This window comes from Mirounga angustirostris, unplaced genomic scaffold, assembly GCF_029215605.1.
Source record: "Mirounga angustirostris isolate CCGP_5_RB_7025 unplaced genomic scaffold, mMirAng1.0.hap1 SCAF_12, whole genome shotgun sequence".
Classification (NCBI taxonomy): Eukaryota; Metazoa; Chordata; class Mammalia; order Carnivora; family Phocidae; genus Mirounga; species Mirounga angustirostris.
This window is the reverse complement of record NW_026991720.1, coordinates 87,035,890-87,057,597: the sequence shown is the minus strand read 5'-3', so window position 1 is coordinate 87,057,597 and position 21,708 is coordinate 87,035,890. Positions and strand designations below refer to the sequence as shown.

Here is a 21,708-nt window from a genome sequence, read left to right as displayed (position 1 = left end):
CTCATCTGTTAATGCAATGTTAAGTATACAAGGGGGCCCACAGGCTTTCTAAACTCCCATAAAAAATACTGAGCTTGGTACTAGATTCCAGAGAACTTTGTTCAACCATTCCCTCAAAAAATTTTTGCTTCTCATACTCTTTCATTATTTGAGTAAACCATACCACCCCCAGCCTTCCTATATTTTTTATTCAAATCGTCATCTCTGGTATAATTGGAAGTTTTATAATCGGCTTCAGGCGGCAGACATCCCCTCATGGATAAAACACATAGGTAGAGCTGTTTCATAGTTTGTGTCTTTGTCCACACCACCCGAAGTACTTCTTCCCACTCCTGGGTAACTTGAGACTTTGCCTCCTGAAACTTCCAAATTCTTGCTCCCAAGTCCTAGGATCCATTCTTTGCATAATGACCCAGCCCAATGCCTGGTTGGCATTCAGGTGTACAAGTTTATTTGTGTGTGTGTTTAGGGGATAACACTCTACTAATAAACTGCAGTGCAAACTGTAAAACATAGCTTTCACACTTTTTCAAAAACACATTTGACCTACCAGGGTTTGATGAGTAAGTAGATTAGGAGGCTCACAGGCCAGGTTTCCTCCCCTTTGACTTACATAAGAGAGGAGTCAGGGGACTGCTGATGGGATACGTCTGCCTCCAGAAAAATGGGAAGGGAAAAACTGGCCTTATTTTTCAACATCGTATTTCTCAAATCTAGAGGACATTTTAACCTACAAACTTCAGTATATAAACACCAGTGATTATTTGGGCTTATAATTCCTTGATGTGTTTGGGGCTTATCAAAGTACTTAGTACTGCTTGCTCTGATACTAGAGGACCCAATTTTTTGTGCCCTTGAGTTTAGTTTTTGTCATTTTTCTTTCTGTAATTTATAAGTGTCCATGTGCCAGCCTCTGGTACCTACATGTGTTCTATGTATCATGAGATTGGCATTCCAGTAATAGGGCTGATTAAAATTGCATGTTAAATGAAGGTCCTCAATAAGAATTTTTTTTTTTTTTAAGATTTTATTTATTTATTTGAGAGACCGAGAATGAGAGTACATGAGAGGGGGGAGGGTTAGAGGGAGAAACAGGCTCCTCGCTGAGCACGGAGCCCTATGCGGACTCGATCCAGGGACTCCAGGATCATGACCTGAGCCGAAGGCAGTCGCTTAACCAACTGAGCCACCCAGGCGCCCATCCTCAATAAGAATTCTAAGGGTCAGATTTGAGCTTTATAAACATTGGTGACCCTTTTGTCTGCTGTTAAAGCTTTTGGGGTATTTTTGAATAGTGATTGTCTATGTTTTGAAGCTCAAGTTCAAAGTAAGAAAATATTCGAAATTATATGGGACTTCACTGGATTTTATTTTTATGTGGAATTTTCCTCTGCCCCACCCGACTTTAATGTTGTCTACGTGTAGAATGAAAAGATTTATGTCTGAGAATTGAACTTAAACCATTAAATATACCTTAAAATGTTACGGTTAAACATACCACCTGATTAGTTTAACTTACTGAAAAATGAATTTAATGCTGTCTCGTTCTTCCTGGGCAACGTGTTATTTATGTTAACACTAAACCTGAAATTCGTATTTGGAAAGATCCTCAAAAATTTCGAAGGTTGTGGATATCTTGAATCAACTTGATTCTTAAGAAAAAGATAGGTTTAGGGGCGCCTGGGTGGCTCAGGCGTTAAGCGTCTGCCTTCGGCTCGGGTCGTGATCCCGGGGTCCTGGGATCGAGCCCCACATCGGGCTCCCTGCTCTGCGGGAAGCCTGCTTCTCCTTCTCCCACTCCCCCTGCTTGTGTTCCCTCTCTCACTGTGTCTCTCTCTATCAAATAAATAAAAATCTTTTAAAAAAAAAAAAAAAGAAAAAGATAGGTTTATTCCTGAGTATTCAAAAAACATTTTGAAAGTTAACTGCCTTCTGCTATTCAAAAAGATCAGGCCTAAGGGTGCCTGGGTGGCTTAGTTGGTTGAGCGTCATTGAGTAGTATGGCTTCTTGGGTTTGGCTCAGGTCATGATCTCAGGGTCGTGGGATCGAGCCGCCCCTCCCCCTGTACGAGAGCGCACTCACGCACTCGCTATCTCTTTCTCTCTCAATCAGTCTTTAAAAAAGCACAGGGGGGTGCCTGGGTGGCTCAGTCTGTTAAGCGTCTGCCTTTGGCTGGGGTCTCTCAGATAAATAAAATCTTAAAAAAAAAAAAAGATCAGTCCTGTAGTCTCCCTGTTAACTGTTCAAGTTGGAAACATCTTTAAGTACGGGGTTTGGTTTGGAAAATAGAGAAACTAATAGTATTCTTCACCTGAATGAAGCAAATAGAAAGCTAGCAAAAGCTTACAGAGCCCACCGTACTGTTCTCTGGAATGATTTAACAGTAGATGTAGAAAATGGGCTCTTTAATATTCGTTGTGAATTGTAAACTTTAATATCAAATGTAAAAATGGAGCCAATGAAGAAGAGCTGAGAAATTTATTGGAGATCCTTTCTTTGCTCCTAGTGAGTGGTAATTTACAGAATAAAATTTCTGAATGTATCTAGTTTCCCTACTCTGCTTGTCCTATTTAGAGCGTGTGATTGTGTTTTGTGTTCTTAGAAGTATTTTATGGCCTTTTCCATTCGGTGCCTCTGTTTGCCATAAGCATTGAAGTATGCAGAGTTTATCTTGTATTTGTGTTATAAAAGAAAATTGGATTTGGGGTTTTTTTCCGTTCCTTTGTTGTAAGTACACCACAGAACAGCAGTATGGTCAGCCTTGTCTTTTTGAGGTACAGAATATACCTTCACTGAACAACTATCTCTTAAACAGTACTCTTCCTATTAAACTGGTCGTCGACCTAGAGTAAATGATATTTCATACAACTAAAATTTAAATCGAGCTAAATTATATAGAAATTTATTCTAAGATTATGTCACTTTAATATTTATCTTCAAAAGTATTTTTTTTATTTATTTATTTTTTCTTCAAAAGTATTTTTAAGAGTGCCCCTCCCAAAGTATATTGATATTTGTGTCTCAAATTTAAAACTATAATCTGGTTTTCCCCTCTGATTGCTTTGTTCCTGGGACAGATTGGAACTCCAGCTCTAATTTGAATAAAATAATTGGCATTCCTACTGTATTTAAGATGGCACAAAACATAATTCCCAGCCCTTACATTTTCAGTTAGGTTGGCAAGATAAACTACTTGGTGATTAGAACTTCTGAAGCATTTATGTCTGTTTAAATGTTTACTTGCTAGTTTCTCCCAACCTTTATTTCTACGGTTTTTGCTGTTGTTGTTGTTTTTTTTTTTTAAGATTTTATTTATTCATGAGAGACAGAGAGAGAGAGAGAGAGGGAGGCAGAGGGAGAAGCAGGCTTCCTGCAGAGCAGGGAGCCCGATGTGGGACTCGATCCCAGGACCCTGGGATCATGCCCTGAGCCAAAGGCAGACGCTCAACCATCTGAGCCACCCAGGCGCCCTCTACGTTTTTAAATTTAGCTCAGTTTTAAAGCCATTTCCATTTCTTTTTGTATAGGTTGGTTTGTTGCTAACGGTTAACCTCAAAGAAAGGAAAGATCACTGCTTAATAAGTGAGGATATAACAGATGGAATTAAGGATTTAGGAATAACAAGAGTTTTTGTTTTTAAATTAGTAAGGTAAGTTGTACTGGGTCACTTACAGTAGTTTAGCGAGAGTAAAGAGAAAGTCATAATTTAAGCACTCAAAATCTTTAACTGCTAGTGAATCCCCTCACTCCCAAAAAGGATTCATTTAATTTTTAAAGGATTCTTTAATCATCCATTTGATGTAACATCTTATCCTTTTTTTTATTTGAAAATATAGTTTAAGGAAAATTGTTTTTTTTAATTTTATTATGTTAATCACCATACATTACATCATTAGTTTTTGATGTAGTGTTCCATGATTCATTGTTTGCATATAACACCAGTGCTCCATTCAGTATGTGCCCCCTTTAATACCCATCACCGGGCTAACCCATCCCCCCACCCCCCTCCCCTCTAGAACCCTCCGTTTGTTTCTCAGAGTCCATAGTCTATCGTTCGTCTCCCCCTCCGATTTCCCCCTCTTCATTTTTCCCTTCCTGCTATCTTTTTTTTTTTTTAAACATGTATTATTTGTTTCAGAGGTACAGGTCTGCAATTCAACAGTCTGACACAATTCATAGCACTCACCATAGTACATACCCTCCCCAGTGTCACCCAGCCACCCCATCCCTCCTACCCCCCACCACTCCAGCAACCCTGTTTGTTTCCTGAGATTAAGAATTCCTCATATCAGTGAGGTCATATGATACATGTCTTTCTCTGATTGACTTATTTCGCTCAGCATAATACCCTCCACTTCCATCCATGTCATTGCAAATGGCAAGATTTCATCCCTTTTGATGGCTGCATAATATTCCATTGTACGTATGTATACCACATCTTCTTTATCCATTCATCTGTCGATGGACATCTTGGCTCTTTCCATAGTTGGACTATTGTGGACATTGCTGCTATAAACATTGGGCTGCACATCCCCTTCGGATCCCTACATTTGTATCTTTGGGGTAAATACCCAGTAGTGCAATTCCTGGGTCGTATGGTAGCTCTATTTTCAACTTTTTGAGGAACCTCCATACTGTTCTTCAGAGTGGCTGCACCAGCTTGCATTCCCACCAACAGTGTAGGAGGATTCCCCTTTCTCTGCATCCCTGCCAACAGCTGTCGTTTCCTGACTTGTTAATTTTAGCCATTCTGACGTGTGAGGTGGAATCTCACTGAGGTTTTGATTTGGATTTCCCTGATGCCGAGCAATGTTGAGCATCATCTTATCCTTTTTTACTCCTATTTGCCCTTTAACTTGCCATAAAGTGAGAGCATGGGAATAAAGAGAGTAGCCACAGAATATCTTGCACAGATGTGGTCAGACAAGTTGTCTTTAGGACAGAGGAGAGGTTGCGTATACTACCATATTGTTATCATATGAACTTGAGAATAATGACTTTCTGCTGCCTTTTCAGGTTTCAGCTACAGAATGTGGGAGGGAAATGCCATTTCTTGCATATCTAAAGTTTTTGGGGTGTCTGCTGGCTCAGTTGGAAAGCATGTGACTCTTGATCTTGGGGTTGTTGAGTTTGAGCCCTGCATGGGGTGGAGATTACTTAAATAAACTTAAAAAATAAGTTTTCTTCAGGAAGGAGTGGCTTACCTTACCATAGCCTTCCTTCATGAAAAATCTGAATACTAGGGTTAAGACTGAACTGGAGGTAAAAAAAAAAAAAAAAAAAAGACTGAACTGGAGGAATAGGTTCCCTCTTTATCTAAAAACATTAAAGTTTATCAGAAAGAAAATGGGAACCAGCCATTGGTCATAACGTGTATGTGAAGTCGTCTCAAAGAGGGAAATGACTGGCATAAAGTCTCAGAATAGGGCCTGGGACTCAGCTATTGCCAACTAATTCCAAATTGAAAACTAGACCATTAGTAAAAAGTATCATGTAACTAGGTTTATCAGTTTCATTCCTAATTTTATCTCACTTTTAGGTGGGATTAGGGTTAGAAAAAGTATTTGGTTTAAAAGTATTTTTTTTTCTTCCTAGTTGGACGTAAAAAGCGGGAATGAGAAAGCAAGTATGAGCAAGTCTGATGACTTTTCCTTTCCTGTTCATGCTCACCTGTTACAATCTGTGTGTTTTTTGTTTAGGTTTTGTTTTTTTTTGTTTTTTGTTTTTTTTTTAAGATTTTTAAGTAGTCTCCACACCCAGCATGGGGCTAGAACTCACAACCCCAAGATCAAGAGTCGCATGCTCCCCTGAGCCAGCCAGGTGCCTCTACAACCTACATGTTCTTGATTGACTTGCTTCATCTGTTTCCTCATCTGTAAATTGTTTAATTACCGGCAAATGTGTAGCTTAGTGCCTGACAGCATTAGATGGTAATTGATAGCCACTAATAATAAACATGGATTTAAGAGATTTCTGGCATTTTAACTTTTATGCTGAGAATCCATGTAGCACAGGCAACCTGTGTCTACCTGTATAACAAAAGCCAGAACTGGTAATTTTGCTCCTGCATCAGGAAATACATCTTGACACCTGCTTTCCTTATTAAAATTCTAAGACTCAAAAGAATGTATTAGGATGCTTCAGATTTCAGGTTAGTATTTTTGTTCATGTTTGTACATCTTAAATTTATTATGCCCATGCCACGTGCATTTTTTACAGCTTTAGGACAACATGTACACATTTGGCCATCAGCAGAAATCCTTACAATCATTGTTGTAACAGATAAATGCTACCCTTGTATGACCAAGAGGTTATTGTTAAACATTACATTATCTGGCCATATAAAACCACTGCTATAAGAAAGTTATGATTGTGATTTGAAAATAGTCTTATATAAACAGTTCTCGTAATTCCCAGGTAACGTTCATGTTCTCACCATTTTACAGTGTATATTTCAGAAGAATTTATCCATTTATAGATCTGGGAGTACACCCATTAGAAAGCAGAAACAACTTATTGTATGCGTACCCACTTAAATTAGGACATTGAAAAGGAAAAACACTGTCATCATTGGCATTTCTCTTTAACTATATAAATACATAACGTATAAATTCTGTACATGACAACGTTTTTTTAGAATTAATATTTCCTGCCTGGGCAAATTTCTATATTACAACTTTTTTTTTTTCCATAAGAGGGAGGTGGGGGAGAGGGAGTGAGACAATCTTTTTTTTTAATTAATTAATTTATTTTTTTAAAGATTTTTTTATTTATTTGACAGAGACACAGCTAGAGAGGGAACACAAGCAGGGGGAGTGGGAGAGGGAGAAGCAGGCTTCCTGCTGAGCAGGGAGCCCGATGCGGGGCTCGACCCCAGGACCCTGAGATCATGACCTGAGCCGAAAGCAAACGCTTAACAACTGAGCCACCCAGGTGCTCCTTTTTTAATTCATTTTAGAATACACACGCACGTTGGAGCAGCAGTGGAGGGCAGGGAGAGGGACAAGCAGACTCCCCACTGAATGGGGAGCCTGGCACTGGGCTCGATCTCATGACCCCAGCTGAAAGAAAGACTTGGGCACTCAATAGACTGAGCCACCCAGGCACCACCTCCATATTATACATTTTGATCCAACCATGAGCTATAGTAAACTTAATAAAGTTTAAAAATGCCCATCTTCTGTGCATGGTTTTATCAAGCCTTACTGGTACTTGACAGGATAGTTTTTCTACTTCACAAAAGAAGTCTGCCCCAAATATAACACCTGTGTGAAACTAAAACAAGTTTCAGTAAAATTTTTCTTACTTTTATTTTTTTTAAAGATATGCCTAAGCCCTTGTTTCATGTGAGATGTCACCAAATATGGTTTCCTGGGTGAGCTAAATATTCTTATTATAGCCAATCTCTTTTTTTCTGAAGGTTCTTGGCTCCAACAGTTAAACATTTCGAAAAGCAAAGTTTGACCTACCAGTGATTTTATATCAAGTGTCTGGTTTGTGTGTATATTCATATTGTGTGTTCAAAACACTGGGGGATGGAATGCAGCTATATTAGATACCTATTCCTATTTTCTTTTTAATTTTTTTAAAAAGATTTTGTTTATTTATTTGACAGAGACATAGAGAGAGAGGGAACACAAGCGGGGGAGTGGGAGAAGGAGAAGCAGACTTCCTGCTGAGCAGGGAGCCGGATGTGGGGCTCGATCCCAGGACCCCGGGATCATGACCTGAGCCGAAGACCTTATAATGAAAGGTCAGAGCTAACTAAGAATGAATACCATTTATACTTAATGTATGTCAGCTGAACTTGAATTATTTTTTTATGGTGTATCTTACAGCAGTTAGTTTTTTGGTTTTGGGGGGGGCGCGAATGGGCAGAGAGAGGGGCAGAGGGGGAGAGAGAACCTTAAGCAGGCTCCATGCCCAGTTCGGAGCCTGACACAGGGCTCTGTCTGAGCCGAAATTAAGAGTCTGACGCTTAGGGGCGCCTGGGTGGCTCAGTTGTTAAGCGTCTGCCTTCGGCTCAGGTCATGATCCCAGGGCCCTGGGATTGAGCCCCACATCGGGCTCCCTGCTCCAGGGGAAGCCTGCTTCTCCTTCTCCCACTCCCCCTACTTGTGTTGCCTCTCTCACTGTGTCTCTCTCTGTCAAATAAATAAATAAAATCTTAAAAAAAAAAAAAAAAAAAAGTCTGACGCTTAACTGAGTGAGCTATCCAGGCGCCCCAGCAATTAGTTTCTAGTGATAGAAGAGATGGATTTTTGATTTAGCCCTCTTTACAAATGAGGAAATTAGTATCCATCAAGATAACTTAGATTTCAGTACTTTATTTACCTAGGTGTTTCACATTTGATCCTTTCTTTCATTTCTATATGAATCCTTTATTTAATGTTTATGTTAAATAAGTCCATTTTTTAAAAGATTTTGAGAGGAAGAGTGAGGGGTTGGTGGGAGGGGGGAGGGACACAGGGACAAACAGACTCCCTGCTGAGCAGGGTGCCTGACACTGTGCTCTATCTCAGGATCATGACCGGAGCAGAAATACACTTAACCGACTGAGCCACCCAGGTGCCTGAGTTCATTTTTATTTTCAATACTTTTTATATCCTGTGTCTTGATCTCTCCTGGGTAATCATTAACATAAAGTAGCTAATTTTTGGTTCCTATTTTTACTGCCCTCTTCCATTTTTCTCTACTCCTCTACAGACTTCTCTCTTGATCAACAACTATACCATTTCTGTAGTTAATGTGACAGTGTATACTCTTCTGTAAATACATGTATATCAGAGTCCTCTAAATTGTTATCCCTGCTTAGTCAGTGGAGTGGAACATAGGCCCCTTGATCTTGAGGTTGTAAGTTTGGGCCCCACATTGAGTGTAGAGTTTACTTAAAAATAAAATTTAAAAAAAAATAAATTTGTTATCCTTGCCTCTGGAGGCAAGAATGAGTTTTATTTATTTATCGCTGACCCACCAAAGTTTGGTATTAGAAAAGTGCTCAGCCTCTGTGAAGATGACCAGAAGTTAGCATAGTTAAATTGAGAGGGAAACCAAGACTCAAACTTTTCTTGTATTAAGCTACAAAGTAAACTGATCTCTTAAGTTGCATTTATGTAGATTACTTCCTAGTTGATAGCTTTAGGTCCAAATAGCTTTTTCAGAATCTAAAAACACTGAAAGTACTAGAGTGAGGTTTATGTTGTAAAAATCAAATGCTCATAAGACCTTAATAGCTATGACATACAATTGTTTCTGTGTGTCTCTGCCTTTTTACTATCAGCCAAATGGGAAAATTATGTTCAAGGATAAACTCTAAGAGTAGTTTAATTGGAGGCATAGATCAAAGTGTGTAGTTTAAGGTTAAACTCTTCAAACTCATGGTTAAGTGGTCCATACAGGGTACTTGGTAAAATGAGTTATTTGTGGAAGAGAAGCAGATGGTTGGTTTTCTATGCATAAACTGCCCCCCCAATCCTTGCTATCACGCATTCCCCCCAAATTAAATACCTAGGTTATATTTTCCATTTCTAAAACAGTCAAACAAGTCCTATGTTCCCTGGAATTAATTTTACATTGGTAAATAAACTGGAACGGTTTTTCCATGCCATGCATTTTTATGAAATAACTAATTTGTGTGAAAATTTTAAAATATTCTAAATATGAATTAGCAAAGTAAAATGAAGGAACAAGATTACAAAAATCAAGTCATGGGGCAATGCTTGAGGAGATGGGGAGAAGACAGTTAAGCATTATGCATGAAGTTTTAATATTCTGGAAAGAGAATTCTCAGTGAAAAGTATAGCTTTGTAACTGTCATAAAATTTGGTATTTTAGAACTTAATAATTAAAGCCAAACCAGTGAACTTTTTTTTTTTTTTTTTTTAAACTTTGGGCTCTATTATAACGTTCATATGAAGGTAAGTGTAGGGTATTGGCTCTCTTTGGAGAGAGGAGTAGGAAGAGGTTTGACATCACAGGCCATGTGGACTTAAAGCTATGGCTTTTTGTACACCTGAAATTAACATAACCCTGTATGTTAATTGTATTTGAACTTAAAAATAAAAATTTTGAAAAAGCCATGAATTTGAAAGTATTTTTCAGTATTTAGAGTCTGATTATTCATGCTCTTTATAGTCACTCAGTCTCACTGGCAGACCTTACTTTTCTTGCTCATTCTGCTGTTACTGTGCATCAAGGAGGCATTGTGTACCAGAAGGCTTTGAGCTACTTGGGGAAAAGGTGCTTATAAGAACAGCATAATTATTGGGACATCTGGGTGGCTCAGTCGGTTAAGTATCTGCCTTCGGCTCAGGTCATGATCCCAGGGTCCTGGGATCGAGTCCCCCATCAGGCTCCCTGCTCAATAGGGAGTCTGCTTCTCCTGCTCTCCTTCCGCTCCCCCCTGCTTGTGCTCTCTCTCTCTCTGACAAAAAATTTTTAAAAAGAACAGGGTAATTATTAATCATAATAAACAGTCTTTGTCAAGGTGTGTGGGTAACTCCCTTGTGTATTAGTAGCTGTCAGTGACTAGCTAGCTTCCCAACAAGCAGGTTAGATTTGTTCCTTCTAAATCAGGGACCTCACGGTCTAGGTCTTGTGTCTCACAGGAGCCTTGATAGCATAGAATAGTTAAGATGGGAAAGGCTCACATTCCTGTTCGAACAATACAGAGCTGTTTGAGAACAGGATAACTTCAAGGGTTTAGGACAAATCAAATAAAATGAGTGTTCATGTAGATCTCTAGGATATGAATCAACAAAGCAATTAAACTCTTGTGTGGGTTTTTTGGGTTTTTTTGATAGAATGTATCAGATTTGGTATATATGAGAGACAAACTAAAGAGTTGGCAGGTTTTAGAGCTATTCAAATCCATTGGTTTCCAGACTGGGATTTCTTGAATGAATCAAATGATAATATGGATAATAAACATAGTTGCCAGTTTTAGTTCTTCAAATAGTGACAGTGTATGCAACATTTGGTTCTAAAATAGTTACTAACAGCAAACAAGGACATATGGGTTTGTTTTTTTTGTTTTGTTTTTTTGAAGATTTTGAGAGAGCGAGTACGAGTGAGCATGAACGGGGTTGGGGGGGCAGGGCACGGAGGGGCAGGCAGACTCTTCCCTGCTATGTGGGGTCCTGGGATCAGGCCCTGAGACCACTACGTGAGCTGAAGTTAGATGCTTAACCAACTGAGCCACCCAGGTGACTCTGACTTTTGTATGTGGTTTTAAAGATTAAATTGTCATTTTGAAAAACTTGTCACATTGTTCTTCTCATTTTGCTGTGGAATAATGAAAAATTGTCTAGAATTCATTTTGGGCTATTATTTGGGAATCATTCATGTATCTCAACTCCTGTTTCAGTCTTAGAAGTAAACAAATGTGTATATTATATATAATATATATATTTCCAACAGTCTAATTAGGGTAAATCCATGAATAACAGCCATTAAAAATTATTTGCAAAGAATCATTTCAAAGTATTACTACAAAGAAATGGTAACAAAAATAGAGTTAAAATTTTGTGGGACTTTTGCGTAAGTGTTATCATAGAAATGGGTAAAGAGGGACACCTGGGTAGCTCAGTCGATTAAGCCTCCGACTCTGATTTTGGCTCGGGTCATAATCTCAGGATCGTGAGATCAAGCCCTAGGTTGGGCTCTGCTGTGGGTGTGGAGCCTGCTTAAGAATCTGCCTCTGCCCCTGCCCCGCCCCCTCTTAAAAATAAATAAGCTTTAAAAAAAAAGATGAGTAAAGTAGTGGAATGGTTTCACTGGGTCTTTTTGGATTGTAGGCTTACAGATGGATTTTCTGCAACAGTCCTGTATTACCAGAAAGTGTTTTTTTCCCCAGAGTTATTCAAGTTTGTAATGATATCGGAAAATGCTTGTACATTAACTAAAAAACGGGATACAAACTAAAACCAGTATGGTCTCAGCTTGTCAGAAACCACCCTCAGTCCTTTAACAGCACGTGTCCATTATGTCCCTGGTAATGTCCATTTTAACCTTTTTATTTCTTGGTCTGCCTGCTTTTCATCGTGTCTACTACTACTTCAGGCCTGGCATAGAGTAGTTAGTCGCCCTGAATATTTGCCAAATAAATGAAGTATTATATATAACCGTGTAGTGGCCTCCGTGCTTACCCTGGCTATAATCTTAACCTTTAAAATTCATCGGTATCCTTCAAAGTGATTTTACTAAAATGTGAATCTAATCTTACTAGAAATGCTTTAATGGAAGAGTCCTTGTTCCTCGGGTTGGTGAACAAGGCCCTGTGATCTAGCTCTGCCTGTTTTCCAAAGATTCAGTTGCACCTTCTTTTGCTTCCACACCCATATTTCTACTGCTCTCATTTCCCCAAACCTACTTTGTTCTCTCAGTCCTTCTTTTTATGTAATCATCTCTTCATGAAGTACTTTGTCCCTCTCTCCCCCTTGTGAATGCATCCTTCAGTTCAAGTGTTTTTCCTCTGTGAAGCTTTCTCTGGTGTTTTTTCCAAACAGTCCATTGTTCTTTATAATTCCATGTACCTTTTATCCAGCTCTTACTGGATTTATCCTGCACTTACTGTAGTTTAAGTATTTAGAATCCCCTCACCCTGTTAGAATGCGAGCCCCAGAAAGACAGTGTTTCACTTTGTCTGCCTGAGATAAATACATAGTGCTTGCATTAATACCTAGGACATAGTAAATGCTCACGTAAATGTTTGGCTTAATTAGGTCTCTTCCTCTTTGGTACAAATATAAATCTGCAAAACAGCTCCTGAACTTCGATTGTGAAGAGAAGGAAAGAAGATAGAGATGAATTTTTGTAGTTAAAAAGTTAGACCTAAAATTGCTAATGATTTGTCCTAAAGGGCAAAGCCATTCTTATTCTTAAAAAATAATAATAATAATTGGACATCTATTCCTCTTAGGTGCAGTAACAGGTGCAATTATCTTGAAAGATGAACAATCCTAGGTCAAACGTCCTGGTGCTACTATCCACTGCAGGCAGGTAAAAGCCTCTCAAAACAGTGTTGTATTGGGCAAATTGGAAATTCCCCTCCATCCTCTAGTGTTTGGTTATAAATTCTTATTTGTCAGGTTTAACCTATCTTCACAATGTGTAGAAAAAGATAACTATAGAGGTACTTTAACTTAATTAGAGGAGATAACTTTCCCAGTAGCTAACTTTTCTTAACAGTTCAACAATCCCCTATTAACAGGATGAAAGTTCAGGGCTAGATTCTGGCATCTTATTTATTTATTTATTAAATTTTTAAATTTTCTGTCGGAGAGAGAGCAGCAGGCAGAGGGAGACACAGGTTTTAAAGATTTTATTTATTTATTTGAGAGAGAGACACAGCGAGAGAGGGAACGCAAGCAGGGGGAGTGGGAGAGGGAGAAGCAGACTTCCTGCTGAGCAGGGAGCCCGATGTGGAGCTCGATCCCAGGATCCTGGGACTGTGACCTGAGCCGAAGGCAGACACCCAACGACTGAGCCACCCAGGCACCCCAAAATCCACTTTTTAAAATCAGTTACCCTGCTATGGGAATGTAAAAATGTTGCAAGTTGGTGGTTCTCAAGCCAGTTGGATCACTAATTATCTGGGAAGCTTATTAAACTATACATTCCTGGGCTCCACACCCAAACTTCCCCAGAACAGGATGTTAGGTGTCATCACTCACAATTTTCTTAGGGTGTAGCAATTCCTGAAGAACCATATGCTGAACTACTTAGTGTGACCCAGGAATGCATTTTTGACAAACCCAGGTACTTTTCATGCAGATGTCTATTTTTTCTTTTTTATAAGATTTGGGAGAGAGTGTGAGTGAGAGAGAGCGCGCGCACAAACCAGGGGGAGAGGGAGAAGCAGGCTCCCCGCTGAGCAGGGAGCCCGATGTGGGGCTCGATGCCAGGATCCTAAGATCATGACCTGAGCTGAAGGCAGATGCTTAACCGACTGAGCCACCCAGGTGCCCCAAGATGTCTATTTAATAAACACTTAGGTATGTGAAATGAAGTGTTTCACTAAAAGGTCTATACAGGGGCGCCCGGGTGGCTCAGTCATTAAGCGTCTACCTTCGGCTCAGGTCATGATCCCTGGGTCCTGGGATTGAGCCCCTCATTGGGCTCCCTGCTCAGCGGGAAGCCTGCTTCTCCCTCTCCCACTCCCCCTGCTTGTGCTCCCTCTCTCACGGTCTCTGTCAAATAAATAAATAAAAATCTTTAAAAAAAAAAATAATAAAAGGTCTATACAAGCCTACAGTACAAAGAATTTTTTTCAGTTCTTTTTTTGGGAGGTGTTGCTATATTAGACCTCTCCTACCGAAGAAGCTTGGAAGTACTGTTGCCATGAACCATTTCTTAAATTTCTTCTTAGTAACTTCATCAGAATAGCAACATAAATTGTTTTCAAAGAAATTCAGAATATTCTGATGGACTGAACTTTTTTTTTCTAGTAGATAAAAGCCAAATATTGTTAGCTTGGAAATCAGTCTTGTGTGCCTTTTAGCTGTTTAGATGATGAGGTATTTGGCTACTCTGAGAGTTACGGTTACTCTCTGATATCCTCGCTTCATTGAATTTATTTGACATTCAGAGCATTGTCTGAAAGAGCACTGACTTCAGAGCAGAAGTCACTAGTTTGGGGCACTTGGGTATTTTTTTCAAGTTAAAGGGTTGGGGTTCTTCAAATTGGAAACCAGAGTAGTCCACATCATTAGCTATGGGATTTTTTTTAACGTGAAAGGCAAATATAACAACTGCATTTAAGAGTGAATGAGTAAGATAAGGAATTGTGTAAGAAGAAAAGATAACTTTTTTAAGGACTGGATTTTAACTCACCCTGCCTAATAAAGTCATGGCTGAAAGGATAAATGAGGTGTGGAATTTAGTCCTTCCAACATTCCATTGTGTTAATCATTCTTCCTATTCAACTCTGAGGAGTAATTTGAGTGGCTGCAGTCATAAATAATGTGCTATATAAGTACCCAAGGGCAGAGGTAAGAATGGAGTTATGGTTATCAAAGAGAAGAAGTTGGCCTTCATTTTTTGTTTATCATTTGATGGTTTCTGTTGCTCCTAGAGTCATCTTAAGGTATCACTATTCCTAAAGCCAGAGTTTACCTAAGTGCCAAGTACATGAACAAGAAAATACCCTACTAAAATTCCTCTCAAACACTGTTTTTTTAAGACTTTAAGTAATCTCTGCACCCAATATGGGGCTTGAACTCACAACCTCAAGATCAAGAGTTGCACACTCCACCGACTGAGCCAGCCAGGCACCCCTCAAACACTGTATATCTTAAAAGACCAGGTATATCTGTGGGCTGTCACAGTGGTCTTGCTCCATTCAGCATAAGCTTAACAAGTATTAATGGAGACTGATAAAATTTAGGATTAACCTAAAATCCTCTAAGGTATCCAGTGTTAACTAATTCCTCTCCCTCTTTATGCAAGCATTAGTTTGCCTAAAAAGTGATTGACTTCTGTTCAAATAGCCACAGTGATTTTGGGGCAGTTCATTGCATCTTTGGACAGCTCTTTTTTCTTTTGGGCCTGTAGAACTGTAAATACAATATCCTAAATTCTGTTCCACAAAAACATGAGTAAAATGAGGAATTGGGTAGGTAAGTGGCAAACAACACAGGTTATTAGGACATGTAGCTCACTCCATAAGTAAACAAGAAACTATTTGAGAAACTTAACCTTACTAGGGTTTTGTTTTGTTTTTTTACTAGTGTTACTTTCAAATCTATGACAATATTTTCATAAAATAACTCTAGCTTTCATTATGTTAGCTATTAGAATTACAGTGGCAAGTTTTAGGAGCTATGTGATATAAACATCTAACTGAAATTATACATATATCATTGTAGCATTGTTTCAATAAACTTAAATCTTACTTTCAGTATTTTTTTTTTAAAGATTCTATTTACTTATTTGTCAGAGAGAGCACAAGCCAGGGGAGTGGCAGGCAGAGGAAGAAGCAGGCTCCCCGCTGAGCAAGGAGCCTGATGAGGGGCTCTATCCCAGGACTCTGAGACCGTGACCTGAGCCAAAGGCAGATACTTAACCTACTGAGCCACCTAGGAGTCCACTTTCAGTGATTTCTTAATCACTGAGTTTCTCTTCCCCCAGGGTATAGCAGGCATCTTTTTAATACTTGCTGTATTAATTGGCCAGACAGAAGCACACAGTGATAGGTGAGATGCCAAAAAGTATTATGGTGAAGACCAAATTGAATTAAATACCTAGCCAGAACTTTTTTTTTTTCTTTAAGATTTTATTTGAGAGAGAGAATGAGAGAGAGCACACGAGAGGGGGGAGGGTCAGAGGGAGAAGCAGACTCCCTGCCTAGCAGGGAGCCCGACGCGGGACTCGATCCCGGGACTCCAGGATCATGACCTGAGCCACCCAGGCGCCCCCTAGCCAGAACTTTTTAAGTTACCGTGATCATATGTACACACAACTGAGATTTACCCTTTTTCTCCCAATAAGGACTAGGAGAGAAATGGGCAAACTATAGGAAGCACAGCCTGGGAGTTAAAGTTCTTGAAGGGTTCAGGGGGACCCCGTGTGACTGATACTGTGACCTGAAAAGCCTAGAATACTTCCTGGGTGGCCTTATACCCGCCCCCCCAAAAGTAGATTCCTGGACTAGAGCAGTTAAAGGAAATACGTAAGACTTCTAAAAACAAATAATGCTGAAGTGGCAACTAGTTTACCAGAGAGCCTGCTATTCATCAAGGGATCAGTCAGTGCATAGAAAAGAGGGAAGCCAGCTTAGCCAGGAGGTCAGAATACAAATATTTTTAAGAACTGGCTAATGAATAGGCATATAATTATATGTATCATGTCACAGTAGATGGAGCCATCATTAAAATGAATTTATAATAACATGTAAAATTTGTGGCATATTTAAATATTAGGATAGGGCTTTAATACCCTATTACATTAGAGACACACAGGAAGAAAAAATAAAGATACATCACCGCAGCAAGCAAATATAAATGTATTTTAACTTTGATTTAGTGCATACTTCTCTAGTAGTTTTACTTAATCTCACTCTGGCCTACTGAGTGTTAAGTAGTTGGTTACATAGCCGCATTCTCTGAAGAGAAATGGACACTGCTAGGTTAAGTGTGAACCAAGGCCTGTATCATGCTCAGTATTCAAAAAGAATAAACTGATGGGGTAAATGACATTAATAAATGTAAGGAGATTTGCCTCCTTGCTGGAAAAACTTAACCTTCAAAAGATGGCACTACTACATTAAAGTTCTACTGCAGTGGAATCACATTACTATAAGTGCTTTTTTATTACTCGAGAGACTACTAGTAGGTTAATCGGACATAATAAACATTGTCAAGATTTTCTTTTAAGATGATGGACTCTTCAGTGAGGTGTAAGCATTTTATAAAGCAGTTATCAAAGCTGTGTTGGACTTATATTTGGTCACCCATGCATGTACATCCTAAATGTAGCTGCCCTCCTTGGGCAGCCTTTGACTCATGCCAAAATTTAAAACAGGGCTAGGTTTTCCTTAATCACTTTCCCCAAAAAGAATTTACTTTGTGAGGCATAAATAAGTAATGTTTATTTTATTCATGATTTCACAAGATAGACTGGGAATTTAAATTGCAAAATACCCTATTTTGCTCACAAAATCCCATGCAGGTTTTTTTTTTTTTGTGAAACACATGAGCACTACCCTCTTAAATTCTAAAGTGCACTGTACAGTTTTGTTTCTCACTTTCAGCTGCCTGTTCTTTCTAAAAGTTTCCTCCTTTAAGTCCGTCTTACGCAGAACAGTTTAGCAGTTGTGGGCACTATACAACCTTAGCAAGTATATTGTTGTTTAGGATGTAGCAAATACAATCAGATTTTATGTGCTGCTGTGTAGCACTTATCCTTAATTCAAAGTCTCACTCAAGAACCCTGTAGTTGCGGGGCGCCTGGGTGGCTCAGTCGTTAAGCGTCTGCCTTCGGCTCAGGTCATGATCCCGGGGTCCTGGGATCGAGTCCCGCATCGGGCTCCCTGCTCGGCGGGAGGCCTGCTTCTCTCTCTCCCACTTACCCTGCTTGTGTTCTCTCTCTGGCTGTCTCTCCCTGTCAAATAAATAAATAAAATCTTTAAAAAAAAAAAAAAAAAAAAAAAACCCTGTAGTTGCATGTCAGAGGGACACCACTATAGAGGAGACACGGTGTGTATCTGACATGTCAGGGAATTTCTCACTGGGTTAAGCCAGTGAATTTTGCCAGGTATTTGGCAGGGTGTGACCGTAGTACAACTAGGCTTTTTTACATTTTGATTAAAGTCCTGGGCCTGCAAAGGCTCAGTTTGCTAACAGCAGCCCTTTCCCTCAACCTGGGCCCTTAGCATTAACAAAGGTAGTAAATAATTGTAAATTTTAATCATAAGTAGGTGGAGAACTTGGAATACATTTTATCTGAGCCTGAATATCTTAAAGTCTTTGTGAAACAGGTTTTTCTACAGAAAGGCCACAGTTTCCATGTAGCACATTTCTTTTGGCTGTGTTCCTTTATAATATAGAACTTAAAGAATTTCAAAACATTTGCATTTTTGCATAGATTATTCAGTTTTCTGGCTGTCTACTTCTGTAGATAATTTCCATCTGATTCTACAACATCTGCATGTTGCCAGGATAACCTTAGGATCAACCACAGAAATAATTCAAAACAAGCATGATGTATTTGCCTCTAGGCCAGTAGTTTTTGTTTTTGTTTTTTAAGATTTTATTTATTTGACAGAGCACAAGCAGGGGGAGTGGCAGGCAGAGGAAATGCAGCCTTCCCCCTGAGCAGGGATTCAGATGCGGGGCTCCATCCCAGGACCCTGGGATCATGACCTGAGCCGAAGACAGACGCTTAACCTGACTGAGCCACTCAGGCGTCCCCAGATGGGGGACGGTTAAGCAGTTGGTTAAGCGTGTGCCGTCAGCTCAGGTCATGATCCCAGCGTCCTGGAATCGAGTCCCACCTTAGGCTCCTTGCTCCACGGGGAGCCTGCTTCTCCCTCTGCCTGCTGCTCCCCCTGCTTGTGCGCATGACATCTGTCTCTTTGACAAATAAAATCTTTAAAAAAAAAATTGATCCTGGGTCATCCTGCATCAGAATTACCTGGTGCCTGTTTAGAGTTCAAATTCTTGACAAACCTACCAAGTCAATCAGATCATTTCTACATTTTGAAAAGACAACTATAATCAAAAATGTTCCCTTTTTGAGATCTTGAAACTGCAGTGAAGAGACTGTTCTCTTTGAAAGTTATCTGTTAATGAGGAACAATACCATAATATTAATGGGATGTTATGAAACATAGATGAGTATTTTATTTTAACAAGCTTTTAGGAATGCCAAAAAAATAGGGCATTGCATAAACAGTTGCAAAGAGTAGTGTACTGGAGCAGTCATGGATGGGGTGGGGGGAGCTTTTAATTTAAAAGTGTAATGCTACAGGGAAAGAAAGGGGAGAAAATGCTAGCTATTGAGCTGCACACAGAAGAATTGCATCATATCCAAGATTTGATGGATAGTCCCTCTCTTCTGTATTCCTGTTGAACAGGAAAACTAGTCATTAAAAGTAACTTGACATAAAGATACTTAATTGTAGGAGGTGACTCCTCAAAGGGGATTGGCTGAGCGAAATGAGTTAAAATACAAGGATTAACAATCATCAAGACAGTGTTTATGTTGAAGGAAGTTATGTGCATAGTAAGCTCAACATAAACGGATACTGCAATCCAAAAAATCATTTGTTGATAGGCTTAAAAAATGTTTTCAACAAGTTAACGTTAGTTATCTTGTGAACCCAACCGTAACTGAGAAAATAGTCAAAGGTAATCCAGGAACAAAAACCAGGTTCTTTGTACATTAAAGAATAAAGCTTTAAACACCCCCCACGTGTGGATTAAGACAGTGGCTGATTAGAATCCTTTTTCTGGTGGTTTTGTGGAACCAAATTACTTGCACTGAAGAACCACCATCTGTTTCCCAGTAGAGAAAGGAAATTAGGGAAAGGCAACACGACCACCCTGGTTTCTGGAGTAGTCCTTCTTTGAAGTACCTTTTCCCAAAACACTCTTAACTGGCCAAGACCGTAAGCTTCATTTGTTTTCAAGATCCCAGAAGATAAACTTAAATGACCTTTACAGTTTTCTGTCTACCTCTGTAGATAATTTCCATCTGATTCTGCAAAATCTACAAGTTGCCAGGATAACCTTGGGGAACAACCACAGAAATAATTCGAAGCAAGCATGATGTATTTGCTTCTAGGCCAGTGGTTTTTTTGTTAACATTAGTTCCAGAGATGTTTCTCTTGCCCCCAACTACACAGATTCTTAGTTTTGTGCCAGGGGCCTTAAAGCTTATGAATCCCTTCTCAGGATGTTTTACATGTGTATTACATACTGCACACACATCCCCATCTACAGACATCTAGTTAGACCTCTTAGGCCGGGTATTAAAATTCTGAGAGAAGACTCCGTTAATGAGGACTGTAGCTAATGGTATTTGAGCACCCTGATCAGGTTCGGGTACTTTGTGTTACTCTAGCTTCTGGCTGGAGTGACCCCTTCTCTCAACCGAGAAACTAGCACACTTAAAAGCGGCTAAGGTGAGAAGCCAATGAGGAATTTTACTTCGATAAGAAACACTAAAAAAAAAAAAAAAAAAAAAAAACTGCGCTTCCAACATCCTGACCCGCCAAGAGGAAAGGGGTTCCATAACCCAGTTTTGACCTTTTGTGGAAATAGCCTCTGGCACTGCGCACAATATATAACTGGCTCACCGTGCCTATGGACGCACGGAAGATCCCCTTTAGGGACCCACCACCCACTTTACACGGGAGAAACCTCTTCCTTGAGACCTCTCTAAGCTTTCGGTGGGGTGGTTATTTGCTCTCGTGAACTCCACCAAGCCGTCCAGACATTCGCCCAGCGTCTGGAAGAGCGAGCCGTGGGTGGCTGCCAGTAGCTGCAAACTCGTGGCTTGGCCGCTAGCCGGAGCGAGTCCGGACCCGGCGTCTGTGTCGCGGCAGCGGGCTGGCCCACGCGGTGAAAGGCGTAGCCCGGGCCGCTTCCTGCGTCACAAGGGCACCGCCCTCCCGGCGGGGGAGGGGCAGGCGGGCCAAGTTCGCCCGCGGTCGGCGCGGGAAAGCGGCTCTACCCTCCCCAGGCTGGAAATCCCGAAGGCCCAGCGTGCCTCCGGCCATTGGTAGAGCAGAGACCGAGGAGGGAGAAGACGGGCCAGCGGAGACGCGCTGCTGCCTTCCTGCCCGCGCCATCTCGGAGGAGCGCCAGAAACGCACTTCCGGCGCGGCGGAGAGTCTGTCAGGTCGGCTTCCGCCCAGCGCTTTCTGCGGCACCCAGAGTCCAGGGCTCTAGATTTTTCGGTATTCAGGGTTTTCAGTGACTCCCTTTCTCCCTTTTATCCCATCTGTCAGTCGCTCTCTCCTAAAAAAAAAAAAAAAAAAAAAAGCCTAGTGCCACTTCCGGCTTCACCCAGCCGTGACGCACTCCGCTCAGATCGTGAGCCCGGCGCAGCCGCCATCTTCCGGAAATGCTGGTCGTGGCCTGTGCGGCTATTGTCCTGTGTACCCAGAGGAAGAGACTGTTCCGTCTGTATTCCTGAAACTCTGCTGGGAAGGGCGGGAGCAAGAGTGGCCCTGCGGTGGGACTCACGTGTATTTGCATTCCGAA

The 21,708-nt window shown here is 40.4% G+C and overlaps 1 protein-coding gene across 26 annotated transcripts in view; it reads left to right on the top strand.

Moving 5' to 3' along the window:
- The window catches only part of LOC123835668 (uncharacterized), a 101,869-nt gene that overhangs the window by 3,185 nt on the left and 76,976 nt on the right, over nt 1-21,708 (top strand). For 6 of the 26 annotated variants that reach the window (XR_010406564.1, XR_010406566.1, XR_010406568.1 and 3 more), the window contains 2 exons: nt 7,617-7,754; nt 12,921-13,000. The exons of 7 other annotated variants lie outside the window; for them this stretch is intronic. Coding sequence is in view for 2 of the 19 variants with exons in the window: in XM_064575403.1 (XP_064431473.1) it covers nt 12,921-12,964 (44 nt within the window). In the remaining 17 variants the exon portion in view is untranslated. Of the gene's footprint in view, nt 1-7,616; nt 7,755-8,523; nt 12,731-12,920; nt 13,001-21,708 lie in introns of those variants that run through there. 13 more of the 26 variants (XR_010406570.1, XR_010406567.1, XR_010406584.1 and 10 more) reach the window with 5 other exon arrangements.